The sequence below is a fragment of the Pipistrellus kuhlii genome, unplaced genomic scaffold, assembly GCF_014108245.1.
Source record: "Pipistrellus kuhlii isolate mPipKuh1 unplaced genomic scaffold, mPipKuh1.p scaffold_m20_p_3, whole genome shotgun sequence".
Lineage (NCBI taxonomy): Eukaryota > Metazoa > Chordata > Mammalia > Chiroptera > Vespertilionidae > Pipistrellus > Pipistrellus kuhlii.
In genome coordinates, this window is record NW_023425529.1 from 54,315 (window position 1) to 67,079 (window position 12,765).

The 12,765-nt window shown below is 61.7% G+C and overlaps 2 protein-coding genes across 2 annotated transcripts in view; one reads left to right on the forward strand and one right to left on the reverse strand.

The window, feature by feature from the left end:
* POLR3H (RNA polymerase III subunit H) lies at positions 1 to 9,440 on the forward strand. The gene is made up of 6 exons (XM_036456492.2): positions 1 to 376; positions 3,776 to 3,872; positions 5,335 to 5,421; positions 5,869 to 5,932; positions 7,249 to 7,447; positions 8,128 to 9,440. Exons 1-6 carry the CDS (start codon positions 266 to 268, stop codon positions 8,179 to 8,181), a joined length of 612 nt encoding a protein of 203 aa, XP_036312385.1. The 5' UTR covers positions 1 to 265; the 3' UTR covers positions 8,182 to 9,440.
* The window catches only part of ACO2 (aconitase 2), a 33,759-nt gene continuing 30,346 nt past the window's right edge, over positions 9,353 to 12,765 (reverse strand). The window contains exons 14-19 of the mRNA XM_036456483.2: positions 12,460 to 12,615; positions 11,488 to 11,679; positions 10,950 to 11,082; positions 10,308 to 10,429; positions 9,707 to 9,865; positions 9,353 to 9,663 (exon numbers count right to left, since the gene is read on the reverse strand). Coding sequence (XP_036312376.1) covers positions 9,731 to 9,865; positions 10,308 to 10,429; positions 10,950 to 11,082; positions 11,488 to 11,679; positions 12,460 to 12,615 — 738 coding nt within the window. The 3' untranslated portion in view covers positions 9,353 to 9,663; positions 9,707 to 9,730. The remainder of the gene's footprint in view (positions 9,664 to 9,706; positions 9,866 to 10,307; positions 10,430 to 10,949; positions 11,083 to 11,487; positions 11,680 to 12,459; positions 12,616 to 12,765) is intronic.

Genomic DNA, 12,765 nt, shown 5'->3' on the forward strand with positions numbered 1-12,765 from the left:
GGCGGCGGCGCGCGGCGTGTGGCTGGGGGCCGGGGCGGCGCGGCGCGGGCACGTTCGCTTCCCGCGGGACAGTTCCCCTCGCGCTGAGTCTGTGTCCTCCCTTTGCAGAAGCGGAACATGCCCCTGCCGCACAGCCGTCTTGCCGGGCGGAGGGCTGTCTCGGCGGCCGGGACGGGACGCCAGGGGCTCGGGAACCCCCCAGCCCCGGGCCCACGTGCGTGACTGAGCCTCCCGCCCCCAGAGCCCGCGGCGCCGGCCGGCCGCGATGTTCGTCCTGGTGGAGATGGTGGACACCGTGCGGATCCCGCCGTGGCAGTTTGAGAGGAAGCTCAACGACTCCATCGCCGAGGAGCTGAATAAGAAGTTGGCCAACAAGGTACTGGCCGGCGGGGCCGGGAGGCCGAGGCGGGAGGGCCCGCGCTGCCCACCTTAGGACTCGGTTTTCTCACCTGCACCTGGCGGTCCTGATCCCACACGGACGTCAGAGGGAACCAAAAGGAAATCCGGGTTGAGAAAGGCCCTTGTGACTGCGGAGTGCGAGGTTCCACGCTTCCCGAGTGCCTTTGCAATCTTGGGTTCACACTCTGGGCCTCACTCGGGTTCCTTTTGTAAAATTGCAATAATCATTGCTGCCCCAGCCGGTATCGTTCAGGGGTTGAGCATCGACCTATGAACCTGGAGGCCACGGTTCGATTCCCTGCCAGGGCACCTGCCTGGGTTGTGATCTCCATCCCCAGTGTGGGCCGTGCAGGAGGCAGCCAGTCAGTGATTCATCATTGATGTGTCTCTCTCTCTCCCTCTCCCTTCTCTCTGAAATTAATAAAAATGTATTTTTTAAAAAGGAAATAATTTCTGTCCAACCATGCATTGCTTTTGTGAAGATGGATGGTAGGGGGTTTACCCATTAATTCTTTTTAAAAATATTTGTTTTATTGATTTTTTTTTACAGAGAGGAAGGGAGAGGGATAGAGAGCTAGAAACACTGATGAGAGAGAAACATCAACCAGATGCCTCCTGCACACCCCCCACCGGAATGTGCCCGCAACCAAAGTACAAGCCTTTGACCGGATTCGAACCTGGGACCTTTCAGTCCGCAGGCCGACGGTCTATCCACTGAGACAAACCGGTTTGGGCTATCCATTGATTCTTTTTTTTAAATTATTTATTAAAAAATTTTAAATATATTTTATTGATTTTTTACAGAGAGGAAGAGAGAGGGATAGAGAGTTAGAAACATCAATGAGAGAGAAACATCAATCAGCGGCCTCCTGCACACCCCCTACTGGGGATGTGTCCACAACCAAGGTACATGCCCTTGACGGGATTCGAACCTGGGACCTTTCAGTCCGCAGGCCGGCGCTCTATCCACTGAGCCACACCGGTTTCGGCTCTCCATTGATTCTTGCAAAAACATGTACGTGCACCTTCTGTGTGCCGGACCTTCGGGCCTCAGTGCCAGCTCGCCAGAGTCCCTGCCTTGTCTGCAGTGACCTCCCTCCTCAGTTATCCTGTGACATCACTCCTTAGCACTTCAGGTTCTGTTCTTTTTCTCGTTTGTTTGGTGGGTTACTGCTTAGCTTTTCCTCCAGGAGAGCAGGCGCCTTTGTCTGCCTTCTTCCTTCCCGCAGTGTCTCCCCATGTCAGGCAGAGCTGGCACAGAGAGATGCCCTGCAGTTGTCTGCTGATGGAGTGGGTGACAAAACCCGGCTCTGCCCTGCAGTGTGGCGGGAAGAGCGGATGAGGAGGAGGGGATCCCACAGCTGAGTGATGACAGTTGAGGAAGCGGCTGTGACAGACGGGGGCGCACAGCCTGTGGAAGAACGGAATCTATACAGTGAGGGTGACAGCTGCATTGGTAGGCAGAGCAGGAGCTAACAGAGGATCCGTTAGGGGAGGGGCTGCGCCCAGAGGGGGGCTGTGCTGACAGAGGAAACAGCACGTGACCTTGGGAGGGAATACTGTACCTTCAGGCGTGGCGGAGGCTGGGGTGGCTGGGCAGGGGCAAGACTGCCTGGGATCTGGTGTTCAACCGTGGAGCAGCAGGGGGGAGGAGCCTGCAGGGGAGGAGCCTGCAGGTGGGAGGAACCTGCAGGTGGGAGGAGCCTGCGGGGAGGAGCCTGCAGGTGGGAGGAGCCTGCAGGTGGGAGGAGCCTGCGGGGAGGAGCCTGCAGGTGGGAGGAGCCTGCGGGGAGGAGCCTGCAGGGGAGGAGCCTGCGGGGAGGAGCCTGCAGGGGAGGGTTGGCTGGCTTTGGACAGAAAGCAGGAGCTGAGCTCACAGAGGGGTGCAGACCTGGGGAGTGGGTGGTAGCGGCGAGGACTCGGGGAGCCCGTGGTGGGAGCTTCTGGTGACTGTAATGTCGGAAGCCAGGGGCCTGTGGGGTGCAGTGTGATCACGGTGGAGAGAAGGAGTGCAGAGTCCAAGAATGGCATGGAGCCCTTTGAGGCATGGGTCCTTAGGGACCTGTTGGGACAAGTCTCTCTTTCTTTGTTTTCCAAATATGTTTTATTGATTTTTAGAGAGAGATGAAGGGAGAGAGGGAAACATCATTATGAGAGAGAAACACTGATTGTATGCCCCCTAGTTGGGTCCAGCTTGCAACCCAGGCATGTGCCCTGACTGGGAAATGAACCGGTGACCTTTTGGTGCATGGACAGCACGCAACCAACTGAGCCACACTAGCCAGCATGGACAAGTCTCTCCTCTCTCTCTCTCTCTCTCTATATATATATATTATGATAATATATCTATATGAAAGAAATTCTTCTTAAAATCCCTTATTGTTTATGATTATCAGACTTTTTAAAATAAAACATTTTTATTTCATTGATTTCGCCTCCAGGGACACACCCCTCATGGGGATTGAGCCCGCACTGGGCATGTGCCCTTGACTGGAATCGAACCCGGGACTCTTCAGTCCTGAGGCTGACACTTTCCGCTGGGCCAGACTGGCTGAGGCTCTCTATTTGAATCGCTGAGTCATTGCGAGGAGGCCAGACAGCGGTCGGCGGTCTAGCTAAGGGCGCAGAGCTGTGCTGGGCTTGTCTCACCGCGGGGGGTCTGGCCAGGACTCCGAGTTCTCTGAGCTTCTTGCTAATCCTCGAACCGCCCTGCAGGGTCCCTCACTGGGGGTGATGACGCTGGTGGCAGATTAGCAGGTACCACGCAAGCGGCCTGTTGTTGGAGCACCATGGGGTGGGGGTGGGGTGGGGCCTGGGCTGTTCTCTGCCATCTTGGGACCGTGGCCACGTGTCACTCTGCCAGCCTCGATCCCGGGGGCCTTGTCTGTGTGTCTGGGGCTCTGTGAGCAGAACAGAGATTAGTTGTGGTTCTCATGTTCACCGAGCTGAGCTCTAGCGTGGGCTTGGGGACCTTGGGAAGTGTAGGTTTAACCAGGGGTTCTCCTACCACTATCCCCACTAGTAATAACAGTGATCCTTGACTGATTATTACTGTAGCACGTGAGCCGGGTACTGGGTAGGCGTTTCCCGTCCATTCTCCCTATTTAACAACCCTGCCACCTGGTAAGTCCATTTCTGAGCTGGGAAACCGAGGCTCAGAGATGGCCTTGGAGGTCGCACAGCGCGGTGGAGCTGGCATTGAACCTGGATCTGCCGTGTCACCAAAGGCCCTGTTTTTCCCGGCGCTCCGCCCCCTTCTGAGGCTCCTTATCTGGGCGTCTGTAGGCAGGGCCCCAGCTCGTCCCCAGCTGTAAAACGGGGCGATTACACCTGCCTCAGGGAGCTGAGCCTGGGGTCACCGAGTGTGTGTGTACAGGTCGTGTACAACGTGGGACTCTGCATCTGTCTGTTCGACATCACCAAGCTGGAGGACGCCTATGTGTTTCCTGGGGACGGTGCGTCGCACACCAAAGGTGGGCTCCCTCCTCTCCTGGGCCTTGGCCCTCCTGAGGCTCAGCTTTCGGGGGTGGGGGTTCCGGTCTGGGGGTGGGAGACCTGGGGCCTAGTTCTCACTGATAGGTAGAATCGTCTCTCTGGGCCTCAGTTTCCTTCTCTGTAAGAAAATCTCAGGGCCTCGAGGGCCAGCCCTGCTGGAGCATGTGCCTCACCTCCCTCTGAGGAGGATACATCCGTCGCGCGGCAGGCTGCGCAGGGTCCCGGCCACTGTTCCCCTGGGGGCCCCCATGTGTTTTCGGGAGTGGCTCCTCCAGATGGTGCTCCCGGGGCACGGCTCGCACTGTTCTGCCCGCGTCCCCCCCTCCCCGTACGTCCAGTGCCCGGACCGGCCTGGCACAGCTTGGCAGAGGCCCCGGGGGATTTAGTGAGCTGAACTGTTGTGTCATGTGGGGGACAGGGTTTTTCCATCCTGCGGTAAGTGACCTTTGGCCGCCCTCCTTTGCCTTCTCACAGACAGGGAGGGGGTGCCCGCTGCCCCCTCCCCTTCCCCCAGGCCTTCCTGCCCCACGGAGCCGCGAGGGGCAGCTGGCAGGGCTGGGGCTGGTGGGCCGTGCTGTCCCTGGGCAGCTTAGGCTGCTGGTGGCAGAAGCCTGCGTGCAGGGACTGAGCCTGTCTGAGGAAGGCAGTTCCACCACATGGCCCTGCCTGGTGGTCCAGAAAGACTCCGAGTCTCCCCATGGCAGAACAAGGCAGAACAGCTGTGTGACTGACAGGGACCAGCCTCTCTGGGCAGCAGTAGCATGACAGCTGACAGGGTGAGATTGAGATAATCACTCAGTGGCCAGCAGGGGGCAGCCTCATATTCACATTTTAGCCCTGGGTATTCAGGCCAATGGTGGATGCCACCTCCCCCGCTTCAGTGCTTTAAGAGGGGGCAGGAGTGGCAGGGTACTGGCTTCTGCCAGGCCTGGCGTGCAGTCCGGCGAATGGGGCCTCCTAGGACAGGGCCCGAGGACCCCAGAAGCATGCACGCTAGGCAGTTGTCAGCTCTGTCCCCCTTCCTTAATCTCTGGGCACTTGTAGCATGTCAGGTCAGAGCTGTGCCTGGGGCACGCTTCACCAGTGGGGGTGCCTTTGCCAGGTGCTCCTGCCCTTTGAGAATTGAAAGCAGGGCCTGGAGGGAGGTTGGAATTGACTTTGTTGTCATTGGCCCAGAATCGGCTGCCACCAGAGGGACTCAGGTGTGACTCACCTGATGGATTTGGGAGCCAGCTCTCAGACCCAGGGCCGCTGCGGCCGGCCTCTCACGAGGACCAAGCAGGGGACGGCGTGAGGGTCCCTCTGACTCAGCTGCGGGGGCTGGGCCCACAGGGAGCAGCCACGGGGCCTCCGGGTCAGAGTGCTGGCGAACGAGGCCGCCCCGGTTGAAGCAGCCGTCCCTCTCGTGCCTGTGCGTCACTGACGTGCTCTCCTTTCCAGTCCATTTCCGCTACGTGGTGTTCCACCCGTTCCTGGATGAGATTCTGATCGGGACGATCAAAGGCTGCAGCCCCGAGGGAGTGCACGGTAATGGCGCCCTGACTCCTCAGGCGACACCTGGGAGCACAGGAAGGGGGTGGTGGGAGGGCGTGGCTGGGGCATTGGCCAGGCCAGGTGGCCTCCCTTTAGCTTCTGTGCTGGGCCCCGTGGTAGGGGAGCGGTCAGAGACAGAAGCAGAATCTTCCTGGGGAGAGAGAGAATGTTCACGCCGGTGTGAGCTTCACCGAGAGGCGGGACCTCGGCCTCGGGTCCTGGAGCGGGCGGCGGGGACAAGGTGGTCAGCACCCATGGTCCATGTCGTGTGCAGTGGCTGCTCGGGGTGTGTGAGTGGTGTAGGCAGGGGCCCACGTGGGACTCCGAGGCTGGGGGGTCATTTCCAAGGACAGCACCCAGGAAGGGGCTTGCCGCTGGAGTGTCCAGGCCCCTCAGTGCTGAGCTGTCCACGCTAAGCCCTGTCCCACGCTGTCACCCCAGTCTCTCTAGGGTTCTTCGACGACGTCCTCATCCCCCCCGAGTCGCTGCAGCAGCCAGCCAAGTTGTATCCTCCGGGCGTGACAGTGGGCCTGCGCTCGGGCCTCCGGAAGGCAGTGCCTCCGCGGTGTGGCCTGGGTCTTGGGGTCTGAAGCTGCCGGCCTCTGGCCACCCGCCAGCTGTGCTTGTGTTCTGGAAGCACCGACCTGCCTGTGCTTCCCCCCTGACCATGCTGCCCGTGCCTGTGCCTGGGCTGCCAGGCCTGGCTGTGCAGGTTGTATGCTGTAGGCAGGATGCTGCTCACGTCCGGTTCACTTGGCTTACTTAGGTTGTCCCTGCGGGAGTCATCGCAGATAATTTCCCTTGAGAGCTTTGCTCTGGCTGGCTCCTCCCCCTCCTGGGCTGTGGGGGTAGAGCAGCCAGCACTGCAGGGCTTACTGAGGGGCCGGGACTGGGTTGCTACCTCTGCTGCTCTCCCTGTCCCGGCCCTCGCCTGCTGCATCCTCACTGAAGGGACCCCACTGCTCATTGGGAGGGACCCCATCCTGTCATGCCTGTACCTGTGATGCCCAGTGCAGGACCTGGCCCAGGAGAGGCAGGACCCCCTGGCTGCCACTAGAGGGCACTGTGGCTCCAGTGGTCCAGCAGACAAGAGTTCAGCCAGGGCCAGGGTCAGGGCCAAGGACTGCGTGTGATTCCAGAATTTGTCAGAAAAGCCGACTCACCCCCCTGCTGCTCTCACCAGCTGTGGGCCCTCAGGCACCTGACCTCCCACCATCAACCCCTGGAAAACGGAAAGCCCTCGCACTGCCTGGCGGTGTCCATGGTGCGGGTGGAGGGGCGAGTGGGAAGGGGTTGGGCTCGCACGGTGCACAAGACAGGGGACAGCTTAGCGAACACAGGGCTGACCGGTGGGTCCTTTCCATGTTCACCTCTCCCACGCCCTCCCTGTGAGGTGTGCCTTGCTACAGCCCCCGTTTTACAGATGGAGGCCCGAGGGGTGGGGCCTGACCCCAGGTCACAGCTGCGGGCAGTGGGGCCGATTCTGCACTTGGCAGTGGCCTCAGAGGGTGCACAGGCCGAGTTGGACCCTGCAGGGTGGACCCTAGGCAGCAGCTGGCCATGGCCATTCCCGTCTTGAGAGGCAAACTCCCAACTCTGCTCTCAAGCCTCCTCCTTGCTTTGATGACCTGCGGAGCCTGTGGGTGCTTGGTGGGGGCCCCCGAGTTCCCAGCCTGCTCCTCTCCTCGGCCCAGACCGCTGCCAGCCAGAGGGAACTCAATCTGGGACTGGATTTCAGGGGGGGAGGTGCTGTGGGAGGAACTCCAACCCTCAGGGACCCCCCCAAGGTCCAGTTGTTGCCTTGACCTGCGCCCTGCCCAGCGATGACGCAGAGCAGGTGTGGGTGTGGGAGTACGAGACGGAGGAAGGGGCACACGACCTGTACATGGACACCGGCGAGGAGATCCGCTTCCGCGTGGTGGACGAGAGCTTTGTGGACACATCCCCCACCGGGCCCAGCGCCGCCGAGGCGGCCTCTGCCAGCGAGGAGCCCAGGAAGGAGGCCCCGTACACGCTCGTGGTGAGATGGCACGCGTGCTGCCGAGCCCCTGGGCTGTGGTGACTGGGTCCCGCTCCTGGAGCCCCTCCCACAGCACGTCAGAGGGCAGCCATGCCTCCCTGGGAGCTTGGGTCTCTGGCTGGAGCCGGAATCCTTGTGGGGAGGTGTAGGCCGGTGCGGTGGAGGGACAGCCAAGCCTGATGACAAGGCCACTGATAACAGACCCAGCCCGGGCCTGAGGCGACCGGGAAGCTGTGACCAGCCAGAGCCGACTTGGGTTCGTTTAGCCTTTTCCCTCGTGAGCTGGGAGACAGAAGTGGGTCTCGGGGCCTCCTGGGGTCATGTCAGCCCAGATCGCACACTTTGTGGGTCACAAGTCGGAAACCCAGGTGGCCAGGGCACCCCCCTAATGAACTTGGCTGCTGGGCTCAAGGTCCCCCGGCCTCCGGGCAGGAAGAGCAGGGGCTCGGGGGGCGCTCACCCGCAGGTGCTTCTGGCCGGGCCTTGGGCCTCAGTGTCCTCCAAACCCGCTTTCCTTACAGGCCGTAAGCTGGGCAGGAGGGGAGTCTGGCCGTGCGTGCCCACGTGCCAGCTGGGAGCGCTGGGCCTGCTGGGTACCCTGAACAAAGGGCTCCTTTTGTCTCCTGAATTGCTCAAGCCCCACAGGTAGCTGACGTGTGCCTGTTCTCTCCTCCCGGCAGGGATCCATTAGTGAGCCGGGCCTGGGCCTTCTCTCCTGGTGGACTAGCAGCTAGCCAGTGCCCGACGGTGGGCCAGCCCAGTCCGCAGGCCCAGTCCGGCACTACCCAGCCTCGGGAGGTGCCGGAAGCCAGCAGCAGCCGGATGCCGAGCAGCAGTCTGTGGTAGGGAGCTACCAGTGGCGCCAGGAGTGCCATCCTGGCTCCTCTTCCCGGAAGCCCCACTCTCAGCGACAGACTTTATTGAATAAACAATGGCAACATCAGTTGAGGAGTCACCTGTCTCACTGGCTGTGTCACGACCTAAGGTTGAGTTGCCACAGCTGGGACAGCATGTCCTTCCTCTCTTCAGACCACGTGTGGAGGCGGACCCCCACAAATGGCGGATGGGGGGCTGAGCACCAGGCTGCCTCAGGCCAGGCTCTGGCTGGTTGAGCTTGGTGGCTCCGTAAGGTAATACGGGGAGAGGTGGGCCTGGGGCAGCTGCCCTGGGCCATGGAGCTGTCAGTTGCTGGGAAGAGAGAGGATTAAAGGACAAGCACCTTCCTTCCCACTAACATTCGTAAGATGGCGGCCATGGGCCTGGCGGGCTCAGAGTGAGGACTGGTGACCCACTGTGCCATCCCCTCCCTCCCATCAGTATAGAGGACACGTGGGGACAGCCGTCACTCAGACCATGGCCACCACAGGAACACCCTGTGGGTCTGCGAGGACCCTCGGATCCTGGCCTGAGGGCAGGTACCGTTGTTTATTCAGAATGGTTCTGCCACATTCACCCACTTCTACTGGGACCAGGACACTGGTTTTGTGGTAAAACTAGGTGGGCCCCTGCCCTTGCCCTTTTGGCCCACACGGCACCAGAAGTGTGGGCAGTGCCAGCAGGTGTGGCTCCAGGGGGAGGAGCAGCTGTGGAATAGGTGCCTGCCACTGCCTCCTGCTGCGGGCCACCAGTGAGCTGTGACACCATGGACGAGCTGTGACCTTGGGCAGCGTGGCCTGTGCCCACTGGTGTTTGGAGGACGGAATGCCCAGCGGAAGGGGAGGCAGCGGAAGGAGTCTGGCACGGGCCCACCTGGGAAGGAGGGAGGAGGGGGAGTCTGCTGGCTCTCGCTGCTTCGCTGCAGTGACCGGTCCAGCTGTGGCCGATTAGTGAGGGCCTCCACCAACTGGTGAAAAGAGCCCCCAAACCCGGGGGTGGTAACAGCACAGACACCATCACTCACACGGGAACAGTCACTGAATGGATTCTTATTTTCCTTGCAAGATTAAAAGGTTCTTTAAATCCGTCAGCCACCAGTGAAATGATCAGACAGGAGTGAACTTTAGATGGGAGTCTTGTCGTTAAAATAAATACAGCTGCACGGAGGTGCTCAGGCCTGAACCGAACTAAACTGGGAGGGCAGGTTAGAACCCGCCAACCACTGGCCGCCCCGCGGGCTGAGGGCGGCGGGCAGGCGGCGGGCCGAGCCTCCTCAGTGCAGGCAGCCGGGGTCGGGCTGGGTCCGGGCCTGGTGACATGCAGCGCTCCGGTGGCTGGAGCTGGGCTGGGTCCGGGCCTGGTGACACGCAGCGCTCCGGTGGCTGGAGCTGGGCTGGGGCGGGCGGGTTACTGCTGCAGCTCCTTCATCCTGTTGAGGGCGCTGCCAGCGCGGAACCACTCGATCTGGCCCTCGTTGAAGGTGTGGTTCAGGAGGATGGTCTCCTGGGTGCCATTGGGGTGCTTGATGATGCATGTCAGCGGCTGCAAGAGAGGCAGCGTGTGGGTGGAGTGGCTCTTAGGAACACGGCCCGGGTTCTGCTAGGGGGTCAGGGTACTGCCTGGGGCCTTGGGTGCCAGCAGGTGAACCCAGTCCTAGGCCAGTGGTAAGACCAGAATAAAGGAACTCCTGAGGCCAAGTGGGCCCTGCTGGGCATGAGCTGCTGGCCTCTGAGTGCCAAGCCTGGGCTAATGAGTGAACAGCAGGAGGTCCTGAGCTGGTTCCCTCATTTCTGGGGAGGCACTGCCCTCACTGGGGGTTGCCTGGAGAACTTAAGGGCCCTTCCAGCTGGAACAAAGGCTCATGGGAAGAGGGGCAGGTGGGGCAGGTGCAGGAAGGGAAGCAGGGTGGCTGCACTGTGCCCCCCTCAGGAGGACCCTTGGGGAGATGGGATGGCCAGCCTGCCCCCTTCCCTGGCCCCCTGACCTTGCCGGGGGCAAAGTCCTTCAGGCCCTGGATGGTCAGCTTGTCCACGGGGTGAATCTTGTTGTAGTCGGCGGGGTCAGCGAAGGTGAGGGGCAGCAGGCCCTGCTTCTTCAGGTTGGTTTCTGGAAGGCAGGAAGCACGTTCAGCCCAGTGGGCAGGGCCTGTCGCCCTTCTCTGTGCAGGACCCTCTCCGGCCAGAGAGCTCCTTTTCTAAGTGCAGGGAGGGCTCCGGGAGACGCCCTAGCCCTGCCACTGGGGGCAAACCTGGGCCAGTGACTACAAGGCCCAGGTCGGCTGCACTCCTGCGATGCGCTGCCTCTTGGTAGGGTCCTCCAGGGCGCGGGTGCTGTGTCTGCAACGCCTTCCTGACAGACACTCACCAGCACACACCCTGCTGACAGTGTGGCCTGGATGACACCTGTTTGCGACAAGTCAGGAAGCAAGACCAGTGCTTGCCAAAGACCGGAAGCTGTGGGTGTGAGACTCAACACGAATCTGAAGGGGCAGAGGCTGGGGGTGTGGAAAACGGGAGCCTCGGGCACAGCCTGGAAACCAGGCACACGGCTCCAGACCCAACAGCCGCGGTGCCTTGGGCTGCCAGTGAGGACCCGGAGCGGGGGGCCTGGGCCTGGCTCCGCTCACCGTGGATCCTGGCGAAGCTCTTGGTGATGATGGCCCGGCCCCCGAGGTGGCGGGGCTCGAGCGCCGCGTGCTCCCGGCTTGAGCCCTCGCCGTAGTTCTCGTCTCCGATCACCACCCACCGGATGCCGTGTTTCTGTCAGGGAGGGAGGATGAGGAGGAGGACTGGCCTGCCCACCTGCCTCTGGGCTTCCTGAAGGTCACAGGTCACGGGAGGGAGAGGCCCCTCCTCGCCTGCTCCCCAAGGACAGGAAGTCAGAGTGAACATAGTGGGCAAGGGGAGGTGCGGCCCACACGGTGCCCGGCACAGGCAGGCTGGGCGGAGGCCGCGGTGTGGAGCAGAGCCTGGAGCAGTGGTGGTCCGTGCAGGTGACATACGTGGACCTGCCTCCATGGCACTGGACATCGATCGTTAGCCCACACAGAGCTCCTGGTGTGGGCTCCTAGATGGAGAGCACCCCTCCCCGCACCACCCACTCTGCCCACCCGGCCACCAGGAGGTGCCAGGGGACCCCACTCCCGTTCCCACCGACGGACCCACCTTATAGTAGCGGGCAGTGTCGGGGACAGGGCCAAACTCCTGGGTGACGGCATTGCGCACAGAGTTGGCCTTGCCGTTTTCAATGTTGATGGCACCAATGAGCAAGTTGTTGGAGATGTTGTCCAGGTGCCCACGGAACTTGAGCCAGGGGCCGGCAGCCGAGATGTGGTCAGTGGTACACTTTCCTTTGACCTTGGGAGGGTGGGCAGAGAGGACAGATTGGTGCATGGCCGTTGGCAGAAGCCCTCTGGAGGCAGGCAGCAGGCCCAGAGACTGAACAGGTGCAGGATGTGTGGCCTGCAGCCCTGGCATGGTCACCGGTGGGCAAAAGGGCTCAGGCCAGGCCCCTCTCAGAGCTTGGGAGTGAGATCTGGAATGGACACGCAAAGGGGGCAGAGGCTAGTCGGGGCAGCCAGGCAGGTCTGCTCGCTCGCCCTTCAGGCCCAGCCCCCATAGAGCAGCCCAGGCTCACTGCTGCCTGTGTCGCTGCGTGGAGGCTCCTGAGTGAACAGCATCAGTTCCTGTCCGCCCTGGGCGAGGCCTCGGCCTGCACCCAGAGGCTTGTGTTCGCTCAGCTCCCGGGCACAGGCCACACCGCGAATGCCCAGCTTTGGGAGCAGAGCAATCAATGGCTCCACTGAGGGGTGGAGACCTGCGTGCTGGGTCACACATGCCTTTCTTGCCCTCCCTGTGGGGCATCCACTGCCCGTACCCACTGGGGGTGGCCCTCACTGGCAGCACCCAGATGGCTGAGCCCGGACAGCGGCTGCCAGATCCAGCTCTGCCCGGCCCGGGGCAGCGAAGGGACACTGGGCTGCAGATGCCCTTGCTCCTCTGCAGCCACACCCCTTCCCGCCCCCACCTTAGCCTTGCCCTCCCCCCGGCCCAGGGGAGCACGTGGTTTCAGGCTGTCCTGCCGGGCAGGGAAGGTGCCAGGCAGGCTGGGGCTGCTCTCGTCCCCACGCTGCTGACCTTGATAAGGATCTGAAGGTCCTCCAGGTCTTTGCCATCCCATTTGTCAAAAGGATCCAGGAGCTGCAGACGCTGGCTGGTGGGGCTCACGTCCACGCGCTGCCCGCTGCCATCCTTGGGAGGGTGCTGGTAGGTGTCCTGCCCAGGGTCGAAATTCTGTGGAGGGACAGGGACATGGGCATGGAGTCCTCAGTCCCTGTGCCTAAAGCCCTTCCCTCCAGTGAACACAGCGGCTTCACGGTCACTAACGGTCCCGCCGTGCCTGCCCAGGGCCAGATGCTGGGAAGGCAGTGGAGTGGCCGGGCC

Bases quoted from the DNA above. Each gene is read 5' to 3' on its own strand.
- POLR3H (XM_036456492.2), top strand. From the start codon at position 266: ATGTTCGTCCTGGTGGAGATGGTGGACACCGTGCGGATCCCGCCGTGG. The intron at 5,422-5,868 runs GTAATGGCGCCC...CTGTCACCCCAG, and splicing joins CAGCCCCGAGGGAGTGCACG to TCTCTCTAGGGTTCTTCGAC. The intron at 7,448-8,127 runs GTGAGATGGCAC...TCCTCCCGGCAG, and splicing joins AGGCCCCGTACACGCTCGTG to GGATCCATTAGTGAGCCGGG.